The following is a 24,326-nucleotide window of genomic DNA, read 5'->3' as shown; positions in this document are numbered from 1 at the left end:
TTTTGTTCTTATTCCAATGATTGTTAGTAAACAAAGGTTTGTTACTAAAAGAACAACTATGTAAGTTTGGCTGCGCAGTATTGAATCCATCAAACTTTAATGTCTCTCAACTTCCAATCCTTTGGATCCCATGTCCACATGGTTTTGTCTGGCTGTGAAATGCAGACTCTGTCAAGTTTGTACAAGGACGATTTGTAATGAGGCTGAGTTGATAGATTTTTTTCAACATTTCTTTTCTTTTGCTATATGTTAACTAGTGATATGTAAATAATTGAAATGTAACCATGGCTGAAAGATGAATGGTCTGGGGTCGATTGCACAAAGAGTTATGACTAGTCTTAACTTAAGACTGTACTCCTTGGGACTGGTCCTAACTCGCGATAAGACTAGTCTTATCTCAAGTTAGGACGGGTAATAGGACGTCGTCCTAACTTAGGACTAGCCGTACGTTTTTAATATCCCCTAGGACTAGTCCCAAGTTAGAGGTGGTCCTAACTCTTTGTGAAACCGGGCGAGGCCTGGTCCCTTAAATACATGTACCATAAGCATTATACGCATGTCACTATACAAGGAATCGGACCAACAGTGGTCTACTTTTTCAAAATTAACTATTTATAAAATTCATAAGTTATAACGGCCCATTGCATACAGTACAGCTGATGCTTCAACTATTGGCCGTTGAGAAGTTTCCCTTTGACCTCAGAGTTGGGGCACTGCTTAAACTTGTGGCCTCTTTATGCAAGAGGTCTTTGTAGCACTCTACAAAAAAAACCAAAATATTACATGGAGTAGTTTGTACAAGATGCTTTTCGTGGTCAGTTCTGAAAAGTATTTGATTCCCAAAACTATTTTTCATTTACACTAAACACAAATCTTGGCTACACTCGTAACTATACCTCTATAAAAAAAAATCAAATCAAAAAATCAAAACAGAATTCACAAAATTTATACTTGACTTTTTCATATAAAAATACTCTTAATATTATTTTCAACACATTTGTAAAAATTTGAGAAAATATAGACATAATCTGCACTCTAAACCACTGCTTTTAAACTTGCATTCAATCTTTGAAAGTCAAGAGCTGTAAAGAAAGAGTACTTATAATAATTAGAGTTTTTTTTGTGTGCGATTTTCATTTAACAAGGATCAACTGCCGAATACATGATTTTAAAAAACCTGTTAACGCTATGTTGAATGTAGATGTCAAAGAACAAAATGATCGAATCTATTCTTGCAACAAGTGACTGTTTTAAAGCCATTATACACTTTCGGAACAGAAAAAAAAAAAAAGTTCACAGATTTACAAATAACTTATAGGGTTTACAGAAAGTAATGGTGAAACACTTCTCTTGAAATATTATTCCATGAAGTGCTTTACTTTTTGAGAAAACATTCAAACAATTATCATTTCTCGACAACGAGAATTACGGATTATAGTAAACACATGTCATGACACGGCGAAACATGCGGAAACAAGGGTGGGGTTTCCCGTAATTTTCTCCCGACTCCGATGACCGATTGAGTCTAAATTTTCACAGGTTTGTTATTTTATATATAAGTTGTGATACACGAAGTGTGGGCCTTTGGACAATACTGTTTACCGAAAGTGTCCAATGGCTTTAAAGAATGTAAACTTTGTGAATGTATTAAATATGTAAATACATCCGATACTACTTTCACTATGAAAATTGCATTATGGGTATCATGCATGTTACTATCAGCTACAAATGCATAAGTTACTTTACGTGAAATTGCTTGGAACAAATGTTATTTGACATGAGAACATAATGGTGGCAGTTTATTGTGTATCTTGGCAATGGACTTGAGTTCTGGTGGTAAAAGCATAAGTGTGCGAGTTCAATTCCTGTCCATGACACTTGTATCCTTGAGCAAGACACTTCTGTCTGTAACTGCTTCTCTTCATCCACTGGGTAAATGGGTACCTGTGAAGGCAGAGATGGTTCTTGTGATTGATTTAGCTTGGTGGGCTACATGTACATACTTGGCAGCAGAGGCTGTTTACTCCAAGGGAGTGGAGATGGTTTCATGAAATAAATAAATGGCCCAGTGACCCGAGGTAATTGGAGCACCATGAGGGTCAGCATTGGTGGACACTGTTGCTAATATAAAGTCAATTATTGTTATTATTTTTTCACTGAGCCCTGTTGCAGTTTATGTCATTTGTTATGGGGGATGATGATTGTTCTTAACCCAAGTAAAGACCATGTTACTGATGAAATCACATGTTTTCTGCAGGCATAAAACTTCACAGTTAATCGTTAAAAAAAAGGAATCACGTTTCAAAACCTGTTATAAACAACTTTAACATTATCGGATTTCATGTTACAATTACAATACAAAATATCCAATATCGGCAGTTTTGTATGTAACATATCAGAAGATGCCCTGAAATGCACAATGTCATGCGACTTGTAAACAAGGTGACACAATTGCAAATCTTACAGTAATTATAACCCTATGTTACTTAATTTGTAATACCAATTTGGAAATACACTGTTGGTTAAAACCTATCGTGTCACACTCTTGGCGTTCATGCTTTTGGGAGTACAAAAATATTTATGTTTATGTGAAACTCTTTGTCTTTGAATCTCACAAGGGTGGCATGTTACTCTTCTTCATCTGACTCGCTCAAGAGATGCATGCTCATTCCCTTGTCCTTCTGAGTTGGTTTGTTTTTTGTGAGTAGTCGTTTCAGCATACTCTGTGAGGCCATTTCGTCCATCTCCAAATCCCTCTTGTGAGTCTTTGTGTTTCCGTTTCCGAAGTACATCCCTGAGCTGCTCCGGATACTAGCCATGTCTTTCTCAGCCATTTTTTCGTAATCAGGTTTACGGTAACTAAACATAAAATAACAAAAACAGAAAGCGAATTAATTTAGACATATCCATATTGGCGTTTTCAAATGAGACTAAGCGGCTAGGATCATGTCAAATTAAAGCAAACACTTATTTAAATTGTGAAAATAGAATTAGCTGTTGCAAACTGCTTACCAACCAAAAAGATGGTATAAATGCAACAAATTGCTAATGGCCTGATGCTTCGACCACTAGCAAAGTCTTCTCAAAGGCTAAAAAAATAATAATAATTCTGTTCGTTTCAAATAAGTGCTATCCCAGCACGATTACTTTTGTCACAACCTAATGATGAATTCGCTTGTTCAGTGTCTCATTCATCCCATCGACAACTTCCTCAGACCGATCAAAAATAGCAATATATTGATCCAATCAGTTTCTCACAGGAAGAAAATCAGAAAGGCCCACAGGAAATCAAAACTTTCTGGTTTTTGTTTTGTTTTAATGAATCTTGGCCGACGGGTCTCTAAAAGTTCTCTGGCTGCCAAGAAGAGCATTTTGTATTTTGTTTCTAATGAATAACAACCCCCTCACAACTCCCAAAAAGAAGTCATGTTCGACTCAAAGGAGAAACAATCTCCTTAGTGGGAGTTGAGTCATGTGCACAGGGAATTCCCCAACTGTCATGTTTCGGGGAGCTTCAGTTCATCTTCATTAAATAAGTTACCCTCCCCCAAGACGCCCAAATAGTAATGAGTCAATCCCATATAAATCCCACTTTGCCCCTGGTGACCATTTTACCCCTCACTGATTGTATTAGCGCATGTAGGAGACTTGGCTTGACAGCATAGGGATGTTCGTCAAAAAGGTATTTTATATGACTTCTTACCCCCTCTCCACCCCCCCCCCCCACTTCTTACCTTCCTACTGTCCCTCTATTTTTTGGACACTAGTTTCTTTAGAAGCAGCTTTCTTTAGTTTTGAACATTCTTTCCAACTGCGGATGTTCATTTTACGGGGAACCCTATTATCCCTTTTGTTATAACTCCCAGTTTGAATGCTTATACCCATCCAGACAGTACGTCAAGGATTTCCCTTTAATCTCTTATGGTTTGGACTTTGTTTTTTGAAGCGACGTCCGCATTGGTTTTGTAACTATGAATGATAATTACGCTTTTCTGCCATTTGATATCTGAATGCACATTTGTATGTTTACATGTACATGTATGTGAGACTTGCATTTTGAAGCTATACACCCGGTGCAGTTGAACAGTTTCAAACGGTTTGCTTGAGTGTCTAGTCATCTTGGTTCAAAATGTTACCAGGCCTAGGAGGGTTAATTACTCTCTTCCCTTAGTTCTCATAATTAGTCTGAATTTAAACACTGCTTTACTCATTATCCTGCTAATAGGAAGAGCACTTCTTCAAGTCCTCTGGAGATTTACTTCCAACTCCAACCCTAACACTTTTAACTTAAAATAGTTAAATCAACAGCTCCTTTAAAAAAATATCCAATTCTTCCCCTAAAAACTCTTAATTGATTTAACACACTGCCACCATCATTGTCTAAGGTCACTTGTATGCCTGAGGGGGGAAATGAAGTCCTCAAGTGAATATAGATAAACTGAAAGTGTCATTTCATATGGTTCTTTGGGAGATTTCTTATATTTTTTCTTCCCCCAAAACCTTAATTAATCAAAGGTCTGTATAGTGTCTCACTCGTTGACAAGCTAAGCTCCTCAGAGACCATTGCAAACACCAGCAGTTTGTACAAATAACCCAGAAAAGGACCCCAAGATTTGACCTACTTTGGACCTAAATGGTTTTACAGAAGGACGTTGAAAATTCCCCATGTTAACATAAACATAAATGCTAAAACAAACCAGAATTTACTTTGACAAATTGTCTTCTAAATGAGGGCAGTGAGCTGGATGACACCCCTGTGCTTTAATTGCTTCGAGTCAGAATTCTGAAACAAAAACATTCTGTGCCCACCCATGGTATTTTTTACTGAATATTTTTTTACTTTCAGAGTAACCATTTTTCTTTGAAATCATTGCCACAATAACACTCTGACTTGAACAAGGAAAGGTTCTAATAATAATCACAGGATTTGGTGAGAAAATATGAGTAGGCACTTGCCAAGTTTTGCAGAACCTCGGTCGTATGCCACGGGCAACAATATTCTATGGTATGCTGGGAATCTGGGATCTCAGAATGTAACTGGCGGCTTGTCCGCTGTTGGTTTGGTCAACATATATTTACATTTGAATGCGAAAGACTTGTATATTGGGTAAAAACAAAACATGTATTTTCGGCAACTTACAACTTAAGTAGAAGTGATGAACTGACGACTGAGACACTAGACATGGCCATGGCAGCCGCAGCCATCCATGGTGGTAGGGCAAGACCAAAACTCATAAAAGCACCTGGAAACATCATTAAAAAAACAAAATTATTTTAAAGTACATTTTGAGGTAATGGATCTAATTTGGTATTTGCAGTATCGCATGGTCTATAAGGACGATAGTAATAGTGGCTTCTTGTATAGCTTTAAAAATAGTCACCTAGTGATGCTCATGCCACTACAACATTATTACCCCATATCACTGGACCACTAACGTCATTCCTTAAACAATCTCAGCTCCCTAGTGCTACAAGCTAAATTAATCACAAGAACCATCTCTGCCATCACATGTACCCATTTGCCCCTGGATAGAAGATGCATTTATAGTCAAAAACACAAGTGTTACAACTGGGAATCGAACCCTCTCTAATGGAGTTATGAACTCTCACCCAGGTACTACAAAATAATGTATTGGCATGGTTCCGTCTTGGTAACGTACTGAAATGGAGGCATGGTGTTTAAAGTGAAGAGAGTTATTTACCTGCAGCGATTGGTATGGCAATGATGTTGTAGAATAAAGCAAAGACAAGATTGAATCTAATCCGCTGTACAGTCTTATGGGAAAGATGGATGGCTGTTGGGACATCCAGTAAATTATCCTGAAAATAAAGAGAGAACAAAAGGTAGTTTAATAGATGGAAATTTGCATCGGGGATAAAGAAAATTAATTTTTGGTTTTACCCATATACACCGATGTGTGTTAGCACTATATACTCAGTACTTTCCCGAGCTCTGTGAACAAAATCACAGGCATATTACTCGGGTGGGACTCAAACCCATGACCTTTGCAATTCTAGAGCAGTGTCTCACCACCTAGACCACCGAGATTGCCGGGTAGCTAGGGGCAGTTTGAATCCTATATTTTAGCAGGGGGTTAATTTACTTGTTTACAGCGATCCCCGATTCCGTAGTTAAGGTTCCAGTAGGGTTTTTCGACCAAACTAAACATTTATATCAAATGCTATTTTTTTTTTTTTTTTTTACACCAATCGAATCCCCAGTGTTTGTAACATAACAAACACATGTGTCATTCTTCGTTTTTATTATTAGTACTACTATTTAGGGTAGGCCTGATACTTCAAGGAGGCAACGAACCCTGGTCATTGCCTTGGTGCCCTTGCCCTTTTAAAAAACGAAGCATACAGTCTTGTCATGGCATTGCCTCCATCATCTCCAAGATGCATCAGGTTTGATAACACCGTTTGAAAAAGGAATCTGAAAGCAGAACAATAGGAGTACCTTGATTAGCACCACATTAGCTGCCTCTATAGCTACGTCCGTTCCTGTACCAATTGCCATTCCTATGTCAGCCTGAGCTAACGCTGGGGAATCATTAATACCATCGCCAACCATGGCCACGATTTGCTTCTGCTGTTGTAATTCTCTGATTTTATCCACTTTGTTCTGCGGTAGGACCTCTGCAAACACTTGCCCGATGCCAACCTACATGTATAGGCAAAAACAGTCAACTGTGATGTAAAAAACTGATTGAAAACACAGTTCAAGAATGTAACGTTAAATTTGTTTTTTGGTTTTACCCAACACCAATGCTTGATACACATTGTATGCTCAGGATGTATTTTGGATAAGATTAATCTACAATTGCCGAGGTACGCCTGGTAATTAAATCAGGTTTTCTTATGTTGCATACACTAAAGGCTGCAGGTGTTCTTTCATGCTGAATAACGTACTGTGCAAGAAAAAGGCATGCTGTGAAAACCCATCTTGAGTTTCCATCTGATTTAATGACAACAGTTGCTTCTTAAAACTATTCATTTTAACTTCTTACTTGTCCAGCGATAGCCTGGGCAGTCTTGCGGTTGTCTCCAGTCAGCAGTACTGTGTGAAGTTTCATCTTCTTGAGAATATACACGGCTAATGCCGCCTCTGGTTTGACTGCATCAGCTACAACGATCATACCAGCTATCACATCTGCATATATCACAGAGGAATTGAGATATTATCTAATTATGGTATAGGGGTTGATTCAGTGCATGGCAAAGATTAACTTCATCTGAAAAGCACCAGCTTTTCCATGCCATTACACTTTTATACAAGTGGCTTGTCTTAGCGGACCAGTCAAGTGCACAAGCTCTGGTGTTCATGATCAGCAGAGTGTGGGGGAAAGTCCCAGTCTTGACATTTGAACCTTAAGCAAGACACTGTACCAATATTGCTGTGTCCTTCGAATGGGATGTAAGAAAAGAGGTTTGCCCAACCCTTATTTTGAGCGTGATACTTTAATGAGTCTCATAATTTCTTATGTTAAAAACTTGTCTTAAAAAGAGTTTATCTTTGTTCATGTGCCTTGTAAACAGTTACAAACACTCTGATCTGACTCTGAGGGTCACAATCAATATCTTTGTCAATAACTGTTAACAATAATAAGTACAATGGTTTGATTTTGGTTAAGTATAAAGACTGGAGAGTTGAAAGCTTCAAGCACTATCAAATGACCTCAGTCATGTATAATTCTTGGTCAACTACTAATAATAATAGCACAGTGGATTTTCTTTGATAAAGTGTGACGGTGAAGTTACCATTTACAGCAACGAGCACAGCAGTTTGACCCCTCTCTTCATGGTCTTTCATTTGGCAGTCAATTTCAAATGTCACATCACAGAAATTCCTCTTCATCCATTCCCGATTGCCAATCAGTATCTTGTCTTGAGCACCCTTTCCTGGAAGTTTTAGGTTGGAAGGCAGTTGTTCTGTAGGAAAAGACATTTGTTTTACTGAAAAGAATAATGACATTGTTATGCCTGTGGATTTTTTTGAGACTCAGGAAAGACCTTGGTATGTATGTAGTATACAAATAAAAATGACTTCTTTACATCTTTTTTGTACTGAATGGGTGACCTGTTCTATGTAGAGAACGAATTAGACCCTGATACACTACAGAAATTTCCTGTGAATTCTTAGGAAAACTTGGCAGACCTTTTCACACTTGAGTTGCTTACCCATGCAAACTCACAGAAAAAAAGGCATTTTCTGGGCAAACCTACACCTGGTTTTGTGTAGGGTTATGGAAAATAACCCAGAGTTAGTATACCGAGTGTTAATTTTCCCCGAGACCAAGAGTTAGTACACCGAGTGTTAATTTGCCCCGAGACCATTGTATAAAGTGTGAATCAAACATAGGTTTAAGGTGGGGTTAATACTCCCTTTCCTTGAGTTTTATTTCATGGGAATTGGCTTTGTAGTGTGAAAACGGAGATTCTGTTCAGACAAGAGACACAACAGGGCCGACCCATTTGTCAAATCTTACCCTTTTCACTGAGTGGAATGACCGGCGGACCACTGTCCAGCACGTCCACCACCAGACGATCAATCTCAACCATAAGGCTGCCATTCTCCACCTCTGACGTAATGTCAAAATTGGTTGCCTTCATTAGTAGCTGCTCCACCTCCGATGAGTGAACGTTACACTTCAGACCACATCCTGAGATGGACAGAAACTCTGAACACTTGGCCAGCATGTCACAATGAAACATCTGAAAAAGGATGTCAAAAATGCAGATAAAATCTATAAAATTAATAAAATCTATTAAAATATAGCATTCAAACTGCCGCTAGCTATTGGGCAATCTCTGTGATCTAGTGGTAAAGGTCACAAGTTCAAATACCACTAAAGTAGTTTGCCAGTGGAATTGATTGCACAGGATTCGGAGAAAGTATAGACTAATATAATCTTTGTTCAAGTTGTTTTCTCGGTTCTGATACATGCCAGACTTGCATGGTCTATTGAGATTAACTCAACATCAAATTTCTTTACATGGAACTTTTTCATGTAAATCAAAGCATGTAATTCATGTATTTTTAAGTCACACATGATTTGACAATGACGACGAACGCAACAAAGAAATGTTATGCTTACCTCCTTTGCAAACTTGGTAATGGCTGCTCCGATAGGGTGTTCACTGTTAGCTTCAGCCGAGCCGGCCAGAGCAACCAGCTTCTGCTGAGAGCAGAGGGACTCAGGGAGGAAGAGAAGGACCCTGATGACTCTAGGAGCTCCCTGGGTGATAGTCCCAGTCTTATCAAACACTACCGTCTTTATCTGGGCAATTGCAATCGAGAAAATTGTTTTCTTTCATTGACGGATTTGATGTGTCATGGAATTTTTATTGCAGTTTTAATTGTATATTGTGTAGTTCTTGTATATCGCAGTTCTTATTTAGGGCTTTATCAAACCCGACTGTGTCTCAAAGCTCTCATTGTTTTTCTACAAAGAATGCGGAGCTATCTTTGAAATATAAAACCCATTTATTTAAATAGCACCTAGCAATGGTTTTAAACAAGGTCCTTTGGCGCAATCTGCAGCCAACCATACCAGAAAACACTGGGTTGAACCCCTTCTCTATGAATGATAAGTATACTGGGTTCTTTAACACGCCTTGAACATTACACAGAACTAATGGCTTAATGTTTCATTTGAAGGACAAAACAAAATGGTTTCTTGCTCAAGTGTCAAGACTGGGACTCGAGCCCACACTGCGCTGGTCAGAAACACCTGAGCTTGAGTCCAGTGTGTATGCTTGACCACTCGGCCACAACATGCCCCACAACTTTTAAGAATGACAATGGACATTGTATATAGACAAATATTTTGGAGCATGTATTGAACTCATGTTTTTTGACAGGGCTATCTTCTTCAGCGTTTTGAAAAGTCCCACTTCTTTATTGAAATTATGTGTGAAAACCCAAATAATAGTTTCTCTCACCTTGTGTGCGATCTCCAGAGGTCCCCCTCCTTTGATTAAGATTCCGTTGATTGCCCCAACCCCGGTCCCCACCATGACGGCAGTAGGGGTGGCAAGACCCAGGGCACATGGGCAGGCAATAGACAGGACAGATATTGCACATTGGAAGGAGTACTGCCACACCATCTGGGTGTTGGTCATGTTGTGGTTTTTCTGGATCCGAAATAATTTGATAGAGAGACATTAATTAGAAGTCTCTTGGTCAAGAAGAAGGAATAATATGCCATTATAGCTTATCGGTTCAAAATGGTCCGTTTTATTAATAATATCAAAGTGCTCATTATTGAGATGCCAACATAATAAAATGTTTTGGATTCAATTTCAATTTCCTGATGCACTCATTTGGAGTAAGAACTCAGGAGCGAGTACATTTGTGACATGGAGTATTCGAGTAAAGAAATAAATCATCCACTGAAATAACGGTTTTGGCAGTGACTATGGCATGACTGATGCCAAGGTCTATTCTTCAACATTGTCACTGAGGCAAAGGGTCATAACCTTAGCCAAAGTCATTCGATAAGGACGTTGTCATGAGTACAATAGCCCTCTGTCTCTCTCTCTCTCTCTCTCTCTCTAGTCCACTGAGGTCAAAATCTTGTTGAGATTTGCCCATTCTTGTCTAGCCCTCATTAAGTTGAGGAGATCAGTTGGAAACACCCTGGTGTCCCCGGCAACTACAGCTGTATAGCTGACCTTCCCTCATCCCCTATTTCTCCTTCCATGTTTTGGTGGCCAGGTGATAAGCTGAGAAACAGGTTCTTTGATGTATCTGTATGAGTGCCCTGCTAGTCTCAGCCAACGCTGTTGTTTTTTAAGAGGACAGTTTTGGTTCATTGCAATACAATAGCCCTAACACAGCAATTAATTTGTAGAAATATACTGAACTTACATTTAAGAGGAATGTCGGATGAACCATGTCAGGGTTGTTATATCCCGTCACAACATGTGCTACCAGAGTGATAAGGGTGATGATAACAATACCGGGTACAAAGACTCCAGCAATGCGATCAGCTAACTTCTGAATAGGCGCCTGCATTGGGAAACAAATTTTAAATATTGTACTGTTACAAAACTGTCTTTTTCTCTGTGACTATCAACAAATCAGAGTATAGTTTTTGTTTATTTATGACGGCTTAAAATTAGCTGGATAACGAACCTCAAAATTTGAAGTGATAACTTGAAAAATACATTATAAAATTTAGAATTGTTCAAAGTGATTTACTGTTAAAATTCCAGTGTTAATATGTGGTGTAGCTTACAAAACATAAAGTGAAAATGCCTCTGTGTTGTTCCAATGTAATCTGTAGCTGTTTTGTTTCCAGTGTAATATGGAATTTAGGAAAGGCACCTTTTTTTAATAGATTATCATAACACCTACCTTAGATGTTTGTGCCTCCTCTACCAGTTTGACAATATGAGACAGTGCTGAATCTGCACCAACATGGGTGGCCTTAATCAGCAACACACCATTCTGATTAATGGTGCCTCCGATCACCGTGCTCTCTGGAATTGTAAAAAATTAACCCCCGAATGAAAATGTCTTAACAAAGACAGCAGACCAAAGGAAAATAAACAAGAATATGAAAATGGTGGGAAAAACTTTGGTGTCAAAAGAAATATTAGTATTCAAGGATTCAAATCTGCTGTTGTCCGAGGGTGAAACAATGTTGGCTTTATTGAAAAGAAATCCTGAAATCACAGCTCCTTACAATGTGTAACTCTAGGGGGTACAAAAAGGTGGAATTGCCATTATTTCATCACACCTCCTAACAATTACATCAGAGTTCCATATTTTGTTTGTCAGCAGTGACTCTCACCCCTGGTACATCCTCCATATTACCCCCATGATTTATGTCTGTGCCAACGTCTGCAACTGACCAAGACATCTGGTTGGTATTGTCTAGTTCTTTGTCATCTTGTTGTCCTTTTTTTCTCTTTTGTCTCTGGTTTTCTCGTTTATAGGCATTTAGGTTTTTCTTGTTTAATTTTTTTGGATATCTATTCTAGCAAAAAAATTAAAACCTCACCAATTTTCTTGGTGACCGGCATGGACTCTCCCGTAATCAGAGACTCATCCACCATGGACGACCCCTCAACTACGACCCCATCCACTGGGATCTTCTCTCCGGGCAGGACCTTCACCTTGTCATTCCTCTGCAGGAGGTCTAAATCAATCAATGTCTCCTTCTCTATGCGACCGAGATCGTCATAGTTTATCAGACGAGCCTCAGTGGCTTGCATTGACATCAATTTGGTCAGGGCCTCAGAAGTCTTGCCCTGGTGGCAAGAGAGAAAAATAAATTTAAAATGTGCAGATATGTCTGGTAACATGAGTAACCAGTTAGTTTATTTGATATGTTGTAAGATCTCACAGAAGAGGGTTCCTGCTTTTGGACTTGACTTCTCCACTCATGCTGCACCAGCTGGGAGAGGTATATCACAGGCATTGCAAGAAGAGCTACCATGCGAGTTGGTTGTCTATATCGAGCTCAGAAGTTCTTACTTCCTGATGCTACTCTCTATCTGTACAAGATAGCCATAAGCCCCTTAATAATGGAGTATTCTTGTCACATTTGGGCTGGAGCTTCTGCCTGTCATTGTCTTTATTAGAAAGAAAGCAGAAGTGTATTGATAATCTTGTTGGTGACGGGTTGGGATCAACATTACAACCCTCTTTCCCATCAAAGGTCTGTAAGAACAAAACTCACCTTGGCAACATGTTCCATCCATCTCCCTAATGTTACAAAGATATATAGCATGGGAGGAGCATCAAAGAATGTCCTTGGGCTTGTGGTCGCTCCCACTAAGATGGCAATGAGAAGCACAGTGACAGAGTAGAGATAGGAGACAGAGGTTGCCAATACGATCAAGACGTCCATGTTGGCTGCACCATGTTTCATAGCTTTATAGGCTTGGATGTAGAAGTAACGGCCTCCAAACACCTGGGTTGACAAATAATGTTTGAAAGATTGTTCAAACTAATAAGTAGATACATTCGTGCAGTGAAATACACATGTGTTGAGTGTAGTGTGTTTGGTATGCAAGGTCAAGGTACACTTGGCAAGAACCTGCTCAGTTCCAAGGCTCGATCTGATCCGCCATTCTGGATCTAGTGTAAATGGGATCAGGAGTTTCTCAACATCTCTTTCTTTACAACTTGTCTCTTTTGTTGATAAACATTATGAAACTTTGAAGTGAAAAGTAGAAAGAAAACTCCCCAATTTTTACCTGTATCGGAGTGCAGAAACCAAAGAGCAGGAGATTGTGAAGTGATAAGCCTGGAAATATACAGGCATGTATGGGATGGGCTATGATGTCATATAACATCATACAAAATACAGGCAGACCAAAGACCAAAGAGAATAGGAAGGAACGACGCCATCTGCAATAATAAAACAAAGTTTTAAAAAATCATAATGGAATTTAATTTTTTTTTGACACACTTTTTCATGTGAACTTTGGTAAATAAGTTTCACCCGAAAGCAAATATAAAGCATTTTTAACGAAGTGTTTCCATCCACTCCCCAACCACCCCAACAATAACAATGTTTTTTCCCCAACTAGCACACATACATTCTCCATTCCCCTAAAACCCAAACAATGTTTTTCTCTCCAACTCACCTTTTGATGGTATCGGAATGATCCAAAGCTGCACTTTTATCCCTGTTATTGCCAGTGATCAGACATGCCTCAAAACCAGCATCCTTAAACAAAACAAATGTAAACGTGGATAAACAAACACAAATAAGAACTCCACAAAGGGCCACTTAATGTCCAGTATACAATTTGCTCTGCTTGTCCCAATCTGCAAGCAGTTTTCTATTTTTTCAGTCCAATATTTCAGGGCTCAAAATTGGGGCGAAAATCCAAAAGACTGCAGAGCTTGTCTGAGACCGGAAAATTGTCTATAGGACTCAAATAAAAACAAGAAAAAACATCTACACAGTTCATTTTAAAAAACAATGTTAAATTTAAAATGATGATTGTATTTGAATTCTAAAGGTATCCATTTGAATGGGCCGTAGCACCTTGTAAACCCCTACGAGGTGCTAAATAGTTTGTTCTCAGAATTCATAACTTCAATAACCTATATCTCTCTGTAAAAATGTATATACTAAGCACCTGGAGTACCTCATTGGTAGATATGTGCGCAATATTAGACTTCAATATTATTATTTTATATTATTAATATTTCTAAGTACCTCGATAGCTTTAATAATATCCCTTGGTCCTGTAACTGACGGTTCAAACTCAAAGCGCCCTCTAGAGGTTGCTAGGGCCACCGAAGCAGACTTGATGCCTGGTTTTCTGATGAGGGACGACTCGATTAAGGAAACACAAGATGCGCAGGTCATACCAGAAATCTGTCTCATTAAGATAAAATAAATACAAACAAATATGAAAAATTGTAGGGTATATAATTATCAAAATATTTGTTTTTACTGTGTACTATTTAGATTGTTTCAACACATAATGTCATATGCTGCAGGCTAGCAAAGTTTGTTTATCATTCAAATCAATAGTATTAAATAGTCCGACAGAAGGAGGGTTGGCTGTGTACTGTAGATGCATTCACCACAACATCATTGTAGGCTGGCATAATTATGCATTCATCCTTCAAAAGTTGATGATATTGAAAAGTTGGAATTAAGATGTCACCTACATGTAATTCCAGCAAACCCTCTTGGTTTCTTTTGTCTTGATCTTCCATGATCGTGGCACCAAATCCCATGTCATCCACCATGGTGGCAATCTCACTTGGGGTCAAATGGCAAGAGTCGAAGGTCACCTCAGCTTTCTGGGCCATCAGGGCAACCATGACTGATTTTATACCTATCAGAAAAGTAAAATATTTGTTGAAGGAATATTTGTCAACAAACACATGTTCTGTTGGGAAGTATATTACCCAAGTGTAAATTTCTTTTGGGAAGCCTTGGATGTTACTGTAACTAGTAAACTTGCAGGTCAAACGGCAATGTAGCCATGTATAAATCTCTTTTGGGGGTAGTGTTAAGATGCTACCTAAGAAGTAACTATAACTCGCAAGTATAACTATGTATAAAATCTCTTTAGGGAGGAGTCTTGAGACACTCCCTAGGAAGTAACTATAACTAGTAAACTTGCAAGTATATAAGTATGTTTAACATCTCTTTAAGGGGAGGGTTGAGCCAGCAACCCAGAGAGTCATGTACCTATAACTAGTAGACCTGTGGGTACAACTATGTGTAAATCTCTTTGGGGACGAGTGTTGGCTCTGGAAAGAGTAATTGTGTGGTCTCAACATTTCAAACGGTATACTCTGCTGTCTCTTGAGGATGCACAGAATATTTCTGGGATGCACAATTACTTTTCAACTATTTAATTTTTTAGTTTTAAAAGCAAGCGGCTCTATGAAATTGGGCCCCAGCAGGCATAAAACCGTCTAATAAAAAAGTCTAAACTCCGATGAAAGTCTGACATATTTAATCCCAGATGACAATGTGAAGCACATAGCGAACATGAATTTGTGTGAATCTCACCTTTCTTCTTTCCGAGTTTGTTCTCAATGAGGGCCACACATGAGCTGCATGTCATCCCAGTAACATGGAGATAGCACTTCTCAATGTCACCGTCCGTCAAGCTTACAATAGCCATCTCATCTCCAGTCTGGGCCGGCTTGAAGGTCACATGAGCACCTTGTTGCCGTCTTGGAGGCATGAGTGTTTTACTGGGAAGAGCCTCTGTTTGATTGATGTCATATCAAAACAACAATTTATAAGGTTTCAGAATTTGACTTTATAATTCATAAGCTACAATGTAGAGAGTCATGGCGAGACTGTCTATTGCACCGAACTCAAGCTCAGGTGGTGAAGTCATTGGGGTGTGGGTTCAAATCCTGGTCCTTAAGCAAGATGTTTTACTATTGCTTCTCTTTATCTAGGGGTATAAATGGGTATATGCACGAGTACAGGTTCATATTGTGTTTGAAAAAGCCTTTAAAGCCTTCACAGTAGCCCGGGCTGTAGCCCAAGGGAGCTGAGAATTTGATCGCAAGAATTTTATTGGCCAAATGACCAGGGCAATAATGGTTATTGATATAATTAAAATTATTATACTAATTATTAATTTATGAAGGCGTAGGGCCTAAATAGGTGTGTTTCTTTGTTTTAAGTACACCTTTATTTTGATTGTTAAATAATGAAAAGAAAGTGCACATAGTTTTCATATGTGACTGTTGGGTAAACAAAACCATTTGCTCTGCACTTTGTTATGCAAAGATGTTGTAAAACTAATTAAGCCCACAATTGTATGTTTACACAATGTGTATGCTGTCCTGCTAAATCTACAATGAACAGCTATGAAAACCTTCCCCTGCAGATGAGAGGTGTCATCTTCACACTTAAGAACTTTGGAAACAGCTGCCAATGAATCTGTTTTCTTAAAATTTATTTTTGGGATGAACAAAGAAACATTTACTAGAGTGGGACTTGTTTTTGCCACCTCAGGGTTAACAAGCCAGTGCTCTAGCCATTATATTGGTGTTTAAATGAGATTGCTTAAAACCCATATTTTCAATTTTGTTTGTTTATTTTCAGTCACGTATATTATAGCAAAAATGTTAATGTCTTTTTTGGCGCATTGAAGCGTTGATAACAGTTGTTGACAAACAGATGTTTTATGTATGTACTTGAACAAATTTTGAACAATAAAAACTTTAGTGTCACCAAAAGTAACTACACTCTCAATATAACATTTCAATTTGAAACAAAAATGCCAACATGTATTTGTTTTACTTTAGTTTCTAAAACATTGAACTTTGAGTAATCATTTTTCTATCCAATCAACAAATTGGGTCCATATCAAACTTCTTACCTTGTAAGGAAGCCTCAAACCCCATATCATCAATGGCTTCCACCAGCTGGCTAGGCGTCACTACTACAGGATCATACTCAACAGTCCCGGAACTATTAGCAAGAGAGACCTTAATCAACCTCACCCCGCCTTTCTGTCCGATTTCCCCCTCAATGGACTTCACACACGAGTTGCAGGTCATCCCCACGATATTAATGGTGACGATTTCAAACCGGGTCTCACGTTTAGTTTCCGATGGAATAAAGCATTCAAACCCCATATCATCGATAGCATCTCGTAGAGTCTCTGGGCTAGTTTGAGACGGTGTGTAGGTAATTGTTGCATTTTCTTCCTCAAGGGATACCTTGATAACTTGCACACCGGGCTGGGTCGAGATCATTCCTTCAATGTTTCGGACGCACGAATTACAAGTCATTCCCTTCACCCCTAAGGTGACTGTTTTAGTTGAGCTGCTGCTCAAATCAACCAATAAGAAGCTCGAAGGAAGAGTGGCATCGAACCCCATATCTTCAATTCCTACCCGTAATGTTTCAGAGGTGGTCTTCTTAGAGTCAAACTCAATCATGGCTTCTTTCTTGTCGAGAGAAACAGTAATTTTGTTGACACCATCAAATGTTGATATCATCCCTTCGATAGAGCGTACACAGGAGTTGCAGGTCATTCCTTCAACGTGGATTGAAACCGATGTCAGTGAAACACCAGTGTCTTTAAGAGTGGCCTCGAACCCCATATCATCAATGGCATCTCTGAGGGTTTCAGCAGAGACCTTTGAAGATATGTAATGTATACGCCCAAGTTTCTCCTCTAGCGATACTTGGATCTTCTCCACACCATCCATGTCGGATATTTGCCCTTCAATAGATCTCACACAAGACTTGCATGTCATCCCACTGATGTTAATCACAACTTCTTTTAATTTGTCCATTTTGTTGTCCTCCTCAATTGTAGCATCAAAACCCATATCTTCTATTTCACTGCATAGTTGTTTCGGTGTTATGACCACCCGCTGGTACCAAATTTCACCACGTTTTGCATCCAAGGTAACTCTTATCCCACAAACACCGCTAAGAGTGGCAATTCTTCCCTCAATAGACTTGACACAAGACTGACACGCCATCCCTTCAATCTTAACGACCGTCATTTGGACACCGGTCTGAAGTGACATGTCTAGAAGTGAAGCCTCAAATCCCATGTCGTCGATTCTGTCCCTCAGCTTTGTTTGATTTGTTTTTGTCGGGTCGAAGATTATGAGAGCTTGTTTTTCTTCAAGTGATACCTGTAAAAAAAAAAAAAGAACAACAATAATCAGAAACAATAAACCCACATGTAAACCTCCTGAGACACAACTTGTTTTTACTCCATAAGACATCACAATAACACGTATCTTTTGTACAACTTCCAGTGACATTATGCCCCATCAAAATTCCATACTCATTTTTAGTATCAATCAGATAAGTCATGACAAGTCCATCTGAAATTGGAGAAAGCTTCCACTAAAAACTGACTGGCTTAATCAAGAAAGAAATGAAATGAACAAAAAATGAAACAAAACTCGGGATGGGACTCTAATTATTAACCCAGAACCAAACCATCTGCTGATGAATAACAATATTGCTGGGTACATAAATGTAAATCTTTCGTTAATTAAACATTTGAGCCACAATCCTCAGTTCACTTTCAAGTGATAATTCCATCAACTATGTTGACTGCATTTATTAGTGAATAGCTGGAGGGTAGATAAGCCAGGCTGAGAGCATATTATTAACCAAACAAAAATTGAAGGTCAATACGTACGTGCAACTAATTACATTTTAGCTCACACATAATAAATGCAGAGTGTGAACTTACACATTTACATTCATGAATGTGACTTAAAATGTACAGTAATTTGTGATTTATACATCAATAATGGAAGCGCGTTGGTGACTTTTTTTCACCTAAAGTACTGAATTAACAATCGAATGTTTTTCACTTTGTAAAAAATGCTGTAAAAGAGAAGTTTAAAATTTGTAAACATTTAAAATGTATTTTAAATGGTTAAAATAATGTGCACACAACAAACTGGAATAAGCCTGTACTGGTACAGTTACATTTTTGCTGGTAATCGCAAAAAATCAATAATAATAATAAAGACGCATAATGGGCACAAGCCTTCATACCGTTTCAAACTTACAGGTTTTTTACTTTGCACTATTGCCATTTTCAGAACAATGCGAAATCTGAGAGCTACATAAACCATCTGTTGGTGAAATAAACCAGAATGTCTACAGTTGACCCTATTTTGATGCAAAGTTATACAGCATGCACAGAAGTACTGTGTGTACAATATGTTCTAGGCCTACCTGTTTTGTATGTAAACCTTTTTGTCCCACCAGGATGTAAGCAACAAAATGGCTTGCCCTTAACACCTTTCTGCCTTGTGTACAGAATATCAAATCAAATGATTTCTATGAACCGCTATTTCCTTGTTAGATCATTTGCATACTCCAGTTCCTTCTTGTGAGCTCACCTAGCCCACCCACCCCCACACACAAACAAAGGCACGGATGAATGATGAAAAAGTATGCTTCAATTGCAGGGTACAACTTTTGTTTTCACTGGTAACTTTTAAAGCTGCTTGTAGCTGAATGCCAACAAAAACACCAACAACAATTGAGAAACCTGAGAGTTAAGAAAACTCAATCTCAATCAAGAGTTACTTTTTATCTTCAAGAATCCTCAATTCTGATGAGTCGTTACATACCAACAACAGTGTGATGTTATATTATTGCTTGGTCCATATCAGCCACTCTGCATATTGCGCTATAAGCTGTTCGCAAAGGTTAATTGAAGATAAATTTATAGAAACATAGCGTGTCTGCATCCCATATTTAAATCGGCATTTGATTATGTTCCACCATATTCTATCAAATAAGAAATTAATACACTACCTTCTCTACTGTTGCAAAAGCTAACATATGGGGATGAAACTATCTGAATGCAGGGCCAATATTAAATTTAATTGATTAATTTTACAATTCATAATGAGACATTCAAAGTCCTTTCTGAAAGTCTAGATAAGAGATTACCACAAATTTTATTTTTTATTACATCTATCCAACTATTTTTGTTAATGGTTGACGACTGACAATGGTTGATAACGTTTTGAGGCACTACATGCAGTGGCCGAGTGGGCTAGTGCATCAGACTCAAGTTCTGGGCCCAATTTCATGGCACTGCTTTTCACAGAGTTTTGAACTTACAATACCTCTATAAAAAAAGGGTTCATAATTGTCACTATCCCTGATTGAGATAGTTAGTTCTAAAAGACACTGCCCTGCACATTCCTACACCTTTTTACATTATGCCTAAAGCAGAGTAGATTAGCGTATCATGGGTACTTCTTGTAATTATTGTCGCTATCCCGAGAGATAGGCCCCCTATAAATTTAGTATCAACACTTTGACTAGATTGCTATAGTCTCCTGACAATGACAATAATACTGCCTAATACAAATGACTAGTTAAATCTCAATCAATTTCTTGCTGCAATCAACTTTTAAGTTGATTAAAATGATCAAGACACTGCCTTTATCTCACAGGAAATAATGGATTTTTTTCAGAATCACAGTGGAGTTATAATTAATGTTTTTCTTGCATGGTGCACCTGCGTCTTAGCCTTCGCCTCAGGCAGGCGTCAAGGACATCGTTCAAGGGAACAATCTAAATAAAAACTGTATTTCATCATACATGATCTAAAAACAGATATACTGTGGTCTGTGTTAGTAAAAGCCCAGTGAAACAGCTGCTCCTGTACAGGGGTCTCAATTCTTTCTGTGGCCACCGTAACTGATTGTCAATGTTGTTAATATTGTTCCCTCAAAGCCAACACCCCTCCTCCGAAGAGATTTACACCTGGTTGCACCCAGGGTTCTCCCCAGAATGATTTCAAACTGTGGGGCACTCTGGATGCGAAGTTTTGGTGAAGTTTGGCCTTTTGCGGGTTAGATTTGAATAATGATACAATGACTTGCTTGATAACATTAGTCATAACTAATTAACTCTCATTCATCAGACTCTAAAGTTGTTACGTCACATCATGATTTGGGGCAAGCTGTTGCATGTAGTTAGGGTAACCTCATCTGGAGGTTGCTGTCATACAAAAGCTTGGCCTAAACCAGTTGACTATACGTACATGTACATGTAGCAACTGTCTCTATAGACTGAGGAATTCAAAAATTAGATGGTAACTTGCGATATCTCACTTGAAAATGTCTTATTGAAACAAGGTCCTTGGAAAGCTTTCTACTGGGCATTTATCTTGGTTTAAACAGCCCTACTGTGCAATTCTAGAACTGTCTAGAATGTTTTATCTTGATGGTTTTTGTGAATTTGATTTGGTTAATAAAAATATATTTATTGTTGTTATTTTTCAATATCAGCAATTCAATTCAATATAATCAACATTTATTTTCGTATTGGTAAAAAAGGAGAATAATAAACATTTTAAGTAGCCTACAATTATTTAAAAGTATCACTTATTGTCAAAACCACTTTACACATTTGCCATGAATTGAAAATTAAATTATTTGTTGTTCTGTGACACATCAAATCAAGACACATTTATTTGCTAGTTCACAGAGCCAGTCTTTTTATCTCGTGTTAATACACTGGAATGGCCAACCAGTGTGAATAAACTATATATTAATTAGTTAATTTTATTAATTTTATTAATGTATTAATTTTTGTTTTTTAGACTCATGGTCAATCCATTTTATTGCTATCATCGTGCTCACTTTGTGAGCAAGAATGTATTTAAACACTGTTGCATCCAAGAATTTGTTTATAAATTTGATACATTTTTTGTTATCATTTTGAACTTAAACCTGATTAAAGTGTGTATTTTGGTCACATAATTAAATGCTGCTTTTTAAGAAATGTTATTTTCTGGCCTCAACTGAAAGTTCTGTTCAAGAAGAAATCCCCAAACCCATTATATAAGACTTCAATGTGAAGTTTTGCATGATCCTGTTAGTCAGAGTTGGTCATGAATCCAGGTAAACCACCATAATAAGAGTCCAACACTTTGGGTTGGGTGCCAGGTTTCAAGACTCATTTTCTTCACTAAACTTCAGATTTAATTAAATTGAGCTCAATGAAAGATTTAATCATTAATTGAAGTTAGCATCCAGAGCATATGGATACGGCATCAGAAGTTACACTAACCTTTATATGCTGGACTCCTTCCACATCTCCCACTTGCTCCTGGATGTTTCTCACACAAGACCCACATGTCATCCCTTCAACACTGACAATAACGCAGTGATAGTGCTCGTCAAATATGTCCATCTTCATAGAGCTGGTATAAACTTTTGAGAGAAAAAATTATTTTAATTAGAGGTGGTGTTTCCACAACAGCTGACGTACAGGTGGAAAGGCGTTTTTGATTGCTTATAGCGGCTCCTTGGGTTGTTGGGACGTGTGAAGCCTTTGTTCTATCACCTTGTAATATTCAGTCCACGATCACTTAGTCTCAAGAGTCCGAGACCCAGACTTCAGGCCTGGAATTGAATTAATATGATCTGCAAGTTAAAGGGACACTCTGCAAGTTAAAGGGACACTCTCCAATAGAACTTAGAAACTTTACAACAGGCATGATACTTCACAGAGGCAATGGGCCATCAGCTATCTCTGTTGTTAAGTTTTGTGGATCTCATTTGAGGGCAAGGGTTCTGAGCAGAGTACTTTGCTGGGATTCAAACCCACAACCATTACTCTAGACCAGGGTATAAATTAACATGGTTCTACATGTACAAAGTCCAATTGGAACAGCTCCGCGCTGTTAACCTGTGGCGACCACGCTCTGAAACGCTCTGCAAACTTTGTGGAATTTAAGTCCAGGAGGGAATGCACAGTAGAATTACACCAAAGCCAGTTGAACGGTAACTTTCAGTGTGGCAGCAGAAGAAAAAGTCAAATGGGAACATGACTTAAGCCTCAGTTGCCTTGTGAATGCCTCTTAAACCCCCTTGTGTCTGCTGCCATGTTGGAGCCTTTGAAAAGTTCCAATAGATACCACATTCCACCAATGTGTGTGTTCGGGCCCAGGGCTCAATTTCATAAAAGCTGCCAATCATAGAGAAATATTGCTCAACAGAAACAGGTTACTCCAGTCAACATTGAATGTGACTGGTGCCGCACTCATTTTTTGCTTCAAGCAGAAAAATTAGCTCAACGGTGTCTTTTGTTAGACAATGTTCAGCTGTATGAAATTGGGCACATGTTTGTCCCTGGTGTGTCTGGCATGGTTGGCACTGGCAGCATATTTCACCGAATCAAATTGGAACATCATGATCAGTTTGAGGTGCTACATAAATGAGTCTTTTAACTCAATCTTCACTGCAAAGAAAGTGCATTTCTTTTGTAACAATAACAAGCACTTGTGTTTTACTATTAGTAATACACCAGGTTTGTGTCCGTATCCTGCCACCACTTTTTCATTTGTTATGAAATAAAATAATTTACTCAAATGAGATCAGTTTAAAGTGTTTGTAAGAAAGTGGTGGCAGGATACGCAAAGTTTCCCAAAGTTTAAAAAAAATCTAAGTTAATTACTCTAAGTCTAACTTCTGAGCAGTAATTTCCCATCGCCTCAAAGACATAAATAGCCATTTCCCTGCCCTGTGAGTGATCTAGCCAGGTGGTGTAGGAGTCCAACCTGGGCTATACCCTGTCCCTGCCATCCAAACCAAGGCCATCCAACAACATGTCCAAGCCCCTCACCAAACCCATTTGCATTCCCCAGCCCCAACCGTTCCTTACACACGCCCATTTTAAACCAATGTCCAATTCCCATATCCAGCCAATTCCATACCTCTCTCCCCCTCTCCACCCACCCCAGGTTTTTTCCCTCCCCGCCCATTCCCCGCCCCCTTATAAAGGAAGATGACTCTACTCTGCGTGTTGTACGAGTAGTGCATACCATCCTCCTACCTTGTTGAACTGTAAATTACTCTCTTTTAACATCGGTCTCATCACAGTCGCCATTACAGACTGTGGTGAGACAGATAGAGCCATTTTTAAATTTACAGCTCAATACAAGTTACGGCTCCCACCAAAACAAGGTGGGCTAGAATTTCATCGCACAACTCCAATCTAACCTGAAAATCCATGCATGCCTACCTTTTCTCAGTCAGGAAGATCAATTTTACAGTAGCAAATCAGCCAGACTGCACCTGGGATTACATGTCTCCCATGTCGAAGTCCATTCAACCTGTTTTGTAACTAACACTAAATTTAAAAGCAGAAGTGTAACTGTTGTTAGATCACAACCGGACCCGATCACAACGTCAACAAAAAGTCCAATTCCAGTGTTTCCTTCCGCACGTAGCTCATTTAGTCAGATACCTCAACAACTAATGTATTTTTCCGTTTAAATAGTTAACAAGAACACTAGGAGTCTGTCTTGTCTTGTACCCGGACGTCTCATAGCTAATATATCATTAGTTAGGA

At 38.5% G+C, this 24,326-nt stretch overlaps 1 protein-coding gene across 2 annotated transcripts; it reads right to left on the bottom strand.

The window, feature by feature from the left end:
* Nucleotides 1–109: 109 nt before the first annotated feature.
* Nucleotides 110–24,140, bottom strand: LOC139935924 (copper-transporting ATPase 1-like). 2 transcript variants are annotated; one of them, XM_071930560.1, is made up of 21 exons: nt 23,975–24,140; nt 22,041–22,183; nt 16,837–18,112; nt 15,504–15,704; nt 14,648–14,817; nt 14,187–14,348; nt 13,606–13,688; nt 13,213–13,366; nt 12,693–12,926; nt 12,012–12,261; nt 11,363–11,487; nt 10,874–11,014; nt 9,946–10,137; nt 9,099–9,281; nt 8,490–8,715; nt 7,762–7,932; nt 7,011–7,153; nt 6,461–6,664; nt 5,703–5,820; nt 5,141–5,243; nt 110–2,859 (listed from the first exon to the last, which is right to left on the bottom strand). In XM_071930560.1, exons 1-21 carry the CDS (start codon nt 23,988–23,990, stop codon nt 2,628–2,630), a joined length of 4,527 nt encoding a protein of 1,508 aa, XP_071786661.1. In that variant the 5' UTR covers nt 23,991–24,140; the 3' UTR covers nt 110–2,627. The 2 variants fall into 2 exon arrangements, with proteins under 2 accessions (XP_071786661.1, XP_071786662.1); XM_071930561.1 differs by having other exon boundaries at nt 23,997–24,140.
* Nucleotides 24,141–24,326: the final 186 nt, after the last annotated feature.

This window comes from Asterias amurensis, chromosome 4 (genome assembly GCF_032118995.1).
Source record: "Asterias amurensis chromosome 4, ASM3211899v1".
NCBI classification, from domain to species: domain Eukaryota; kingdom Metazoa; phylum Echinodermata; class Asteroidea; order Forcipulatida; family Asteriidae; genus Asterias; species Asterias amurensis.
The sequence above is the reverse complement of the archived record's forward strand: the minus strand, read 5'-3'. Positions and strand labels throughout refer to the sequence as shown.

What these genes read in the sequence shown, in the direction of transcription:
- LOC139935924 (XM_071930560.1), bottom strand. An exon ending in ATATTATTAAAGCTATCGAG is followed by an intron (nt 13,689 to 14,186) that starts GTACTTAGAAAT and finishes GTTTTGTTTAAG; the next exon opens with GATGCTGGTTTTGAGGCATG. An exon ending in TTACCAAGTTTGCAAAGGAG is followed by an intron (nt 8,716 to 9,098) that starts GTAAGCATAACA and finishes ATCCTTTTTCAG; the next exon opens with ATGTTTCATTGTGACATGCT.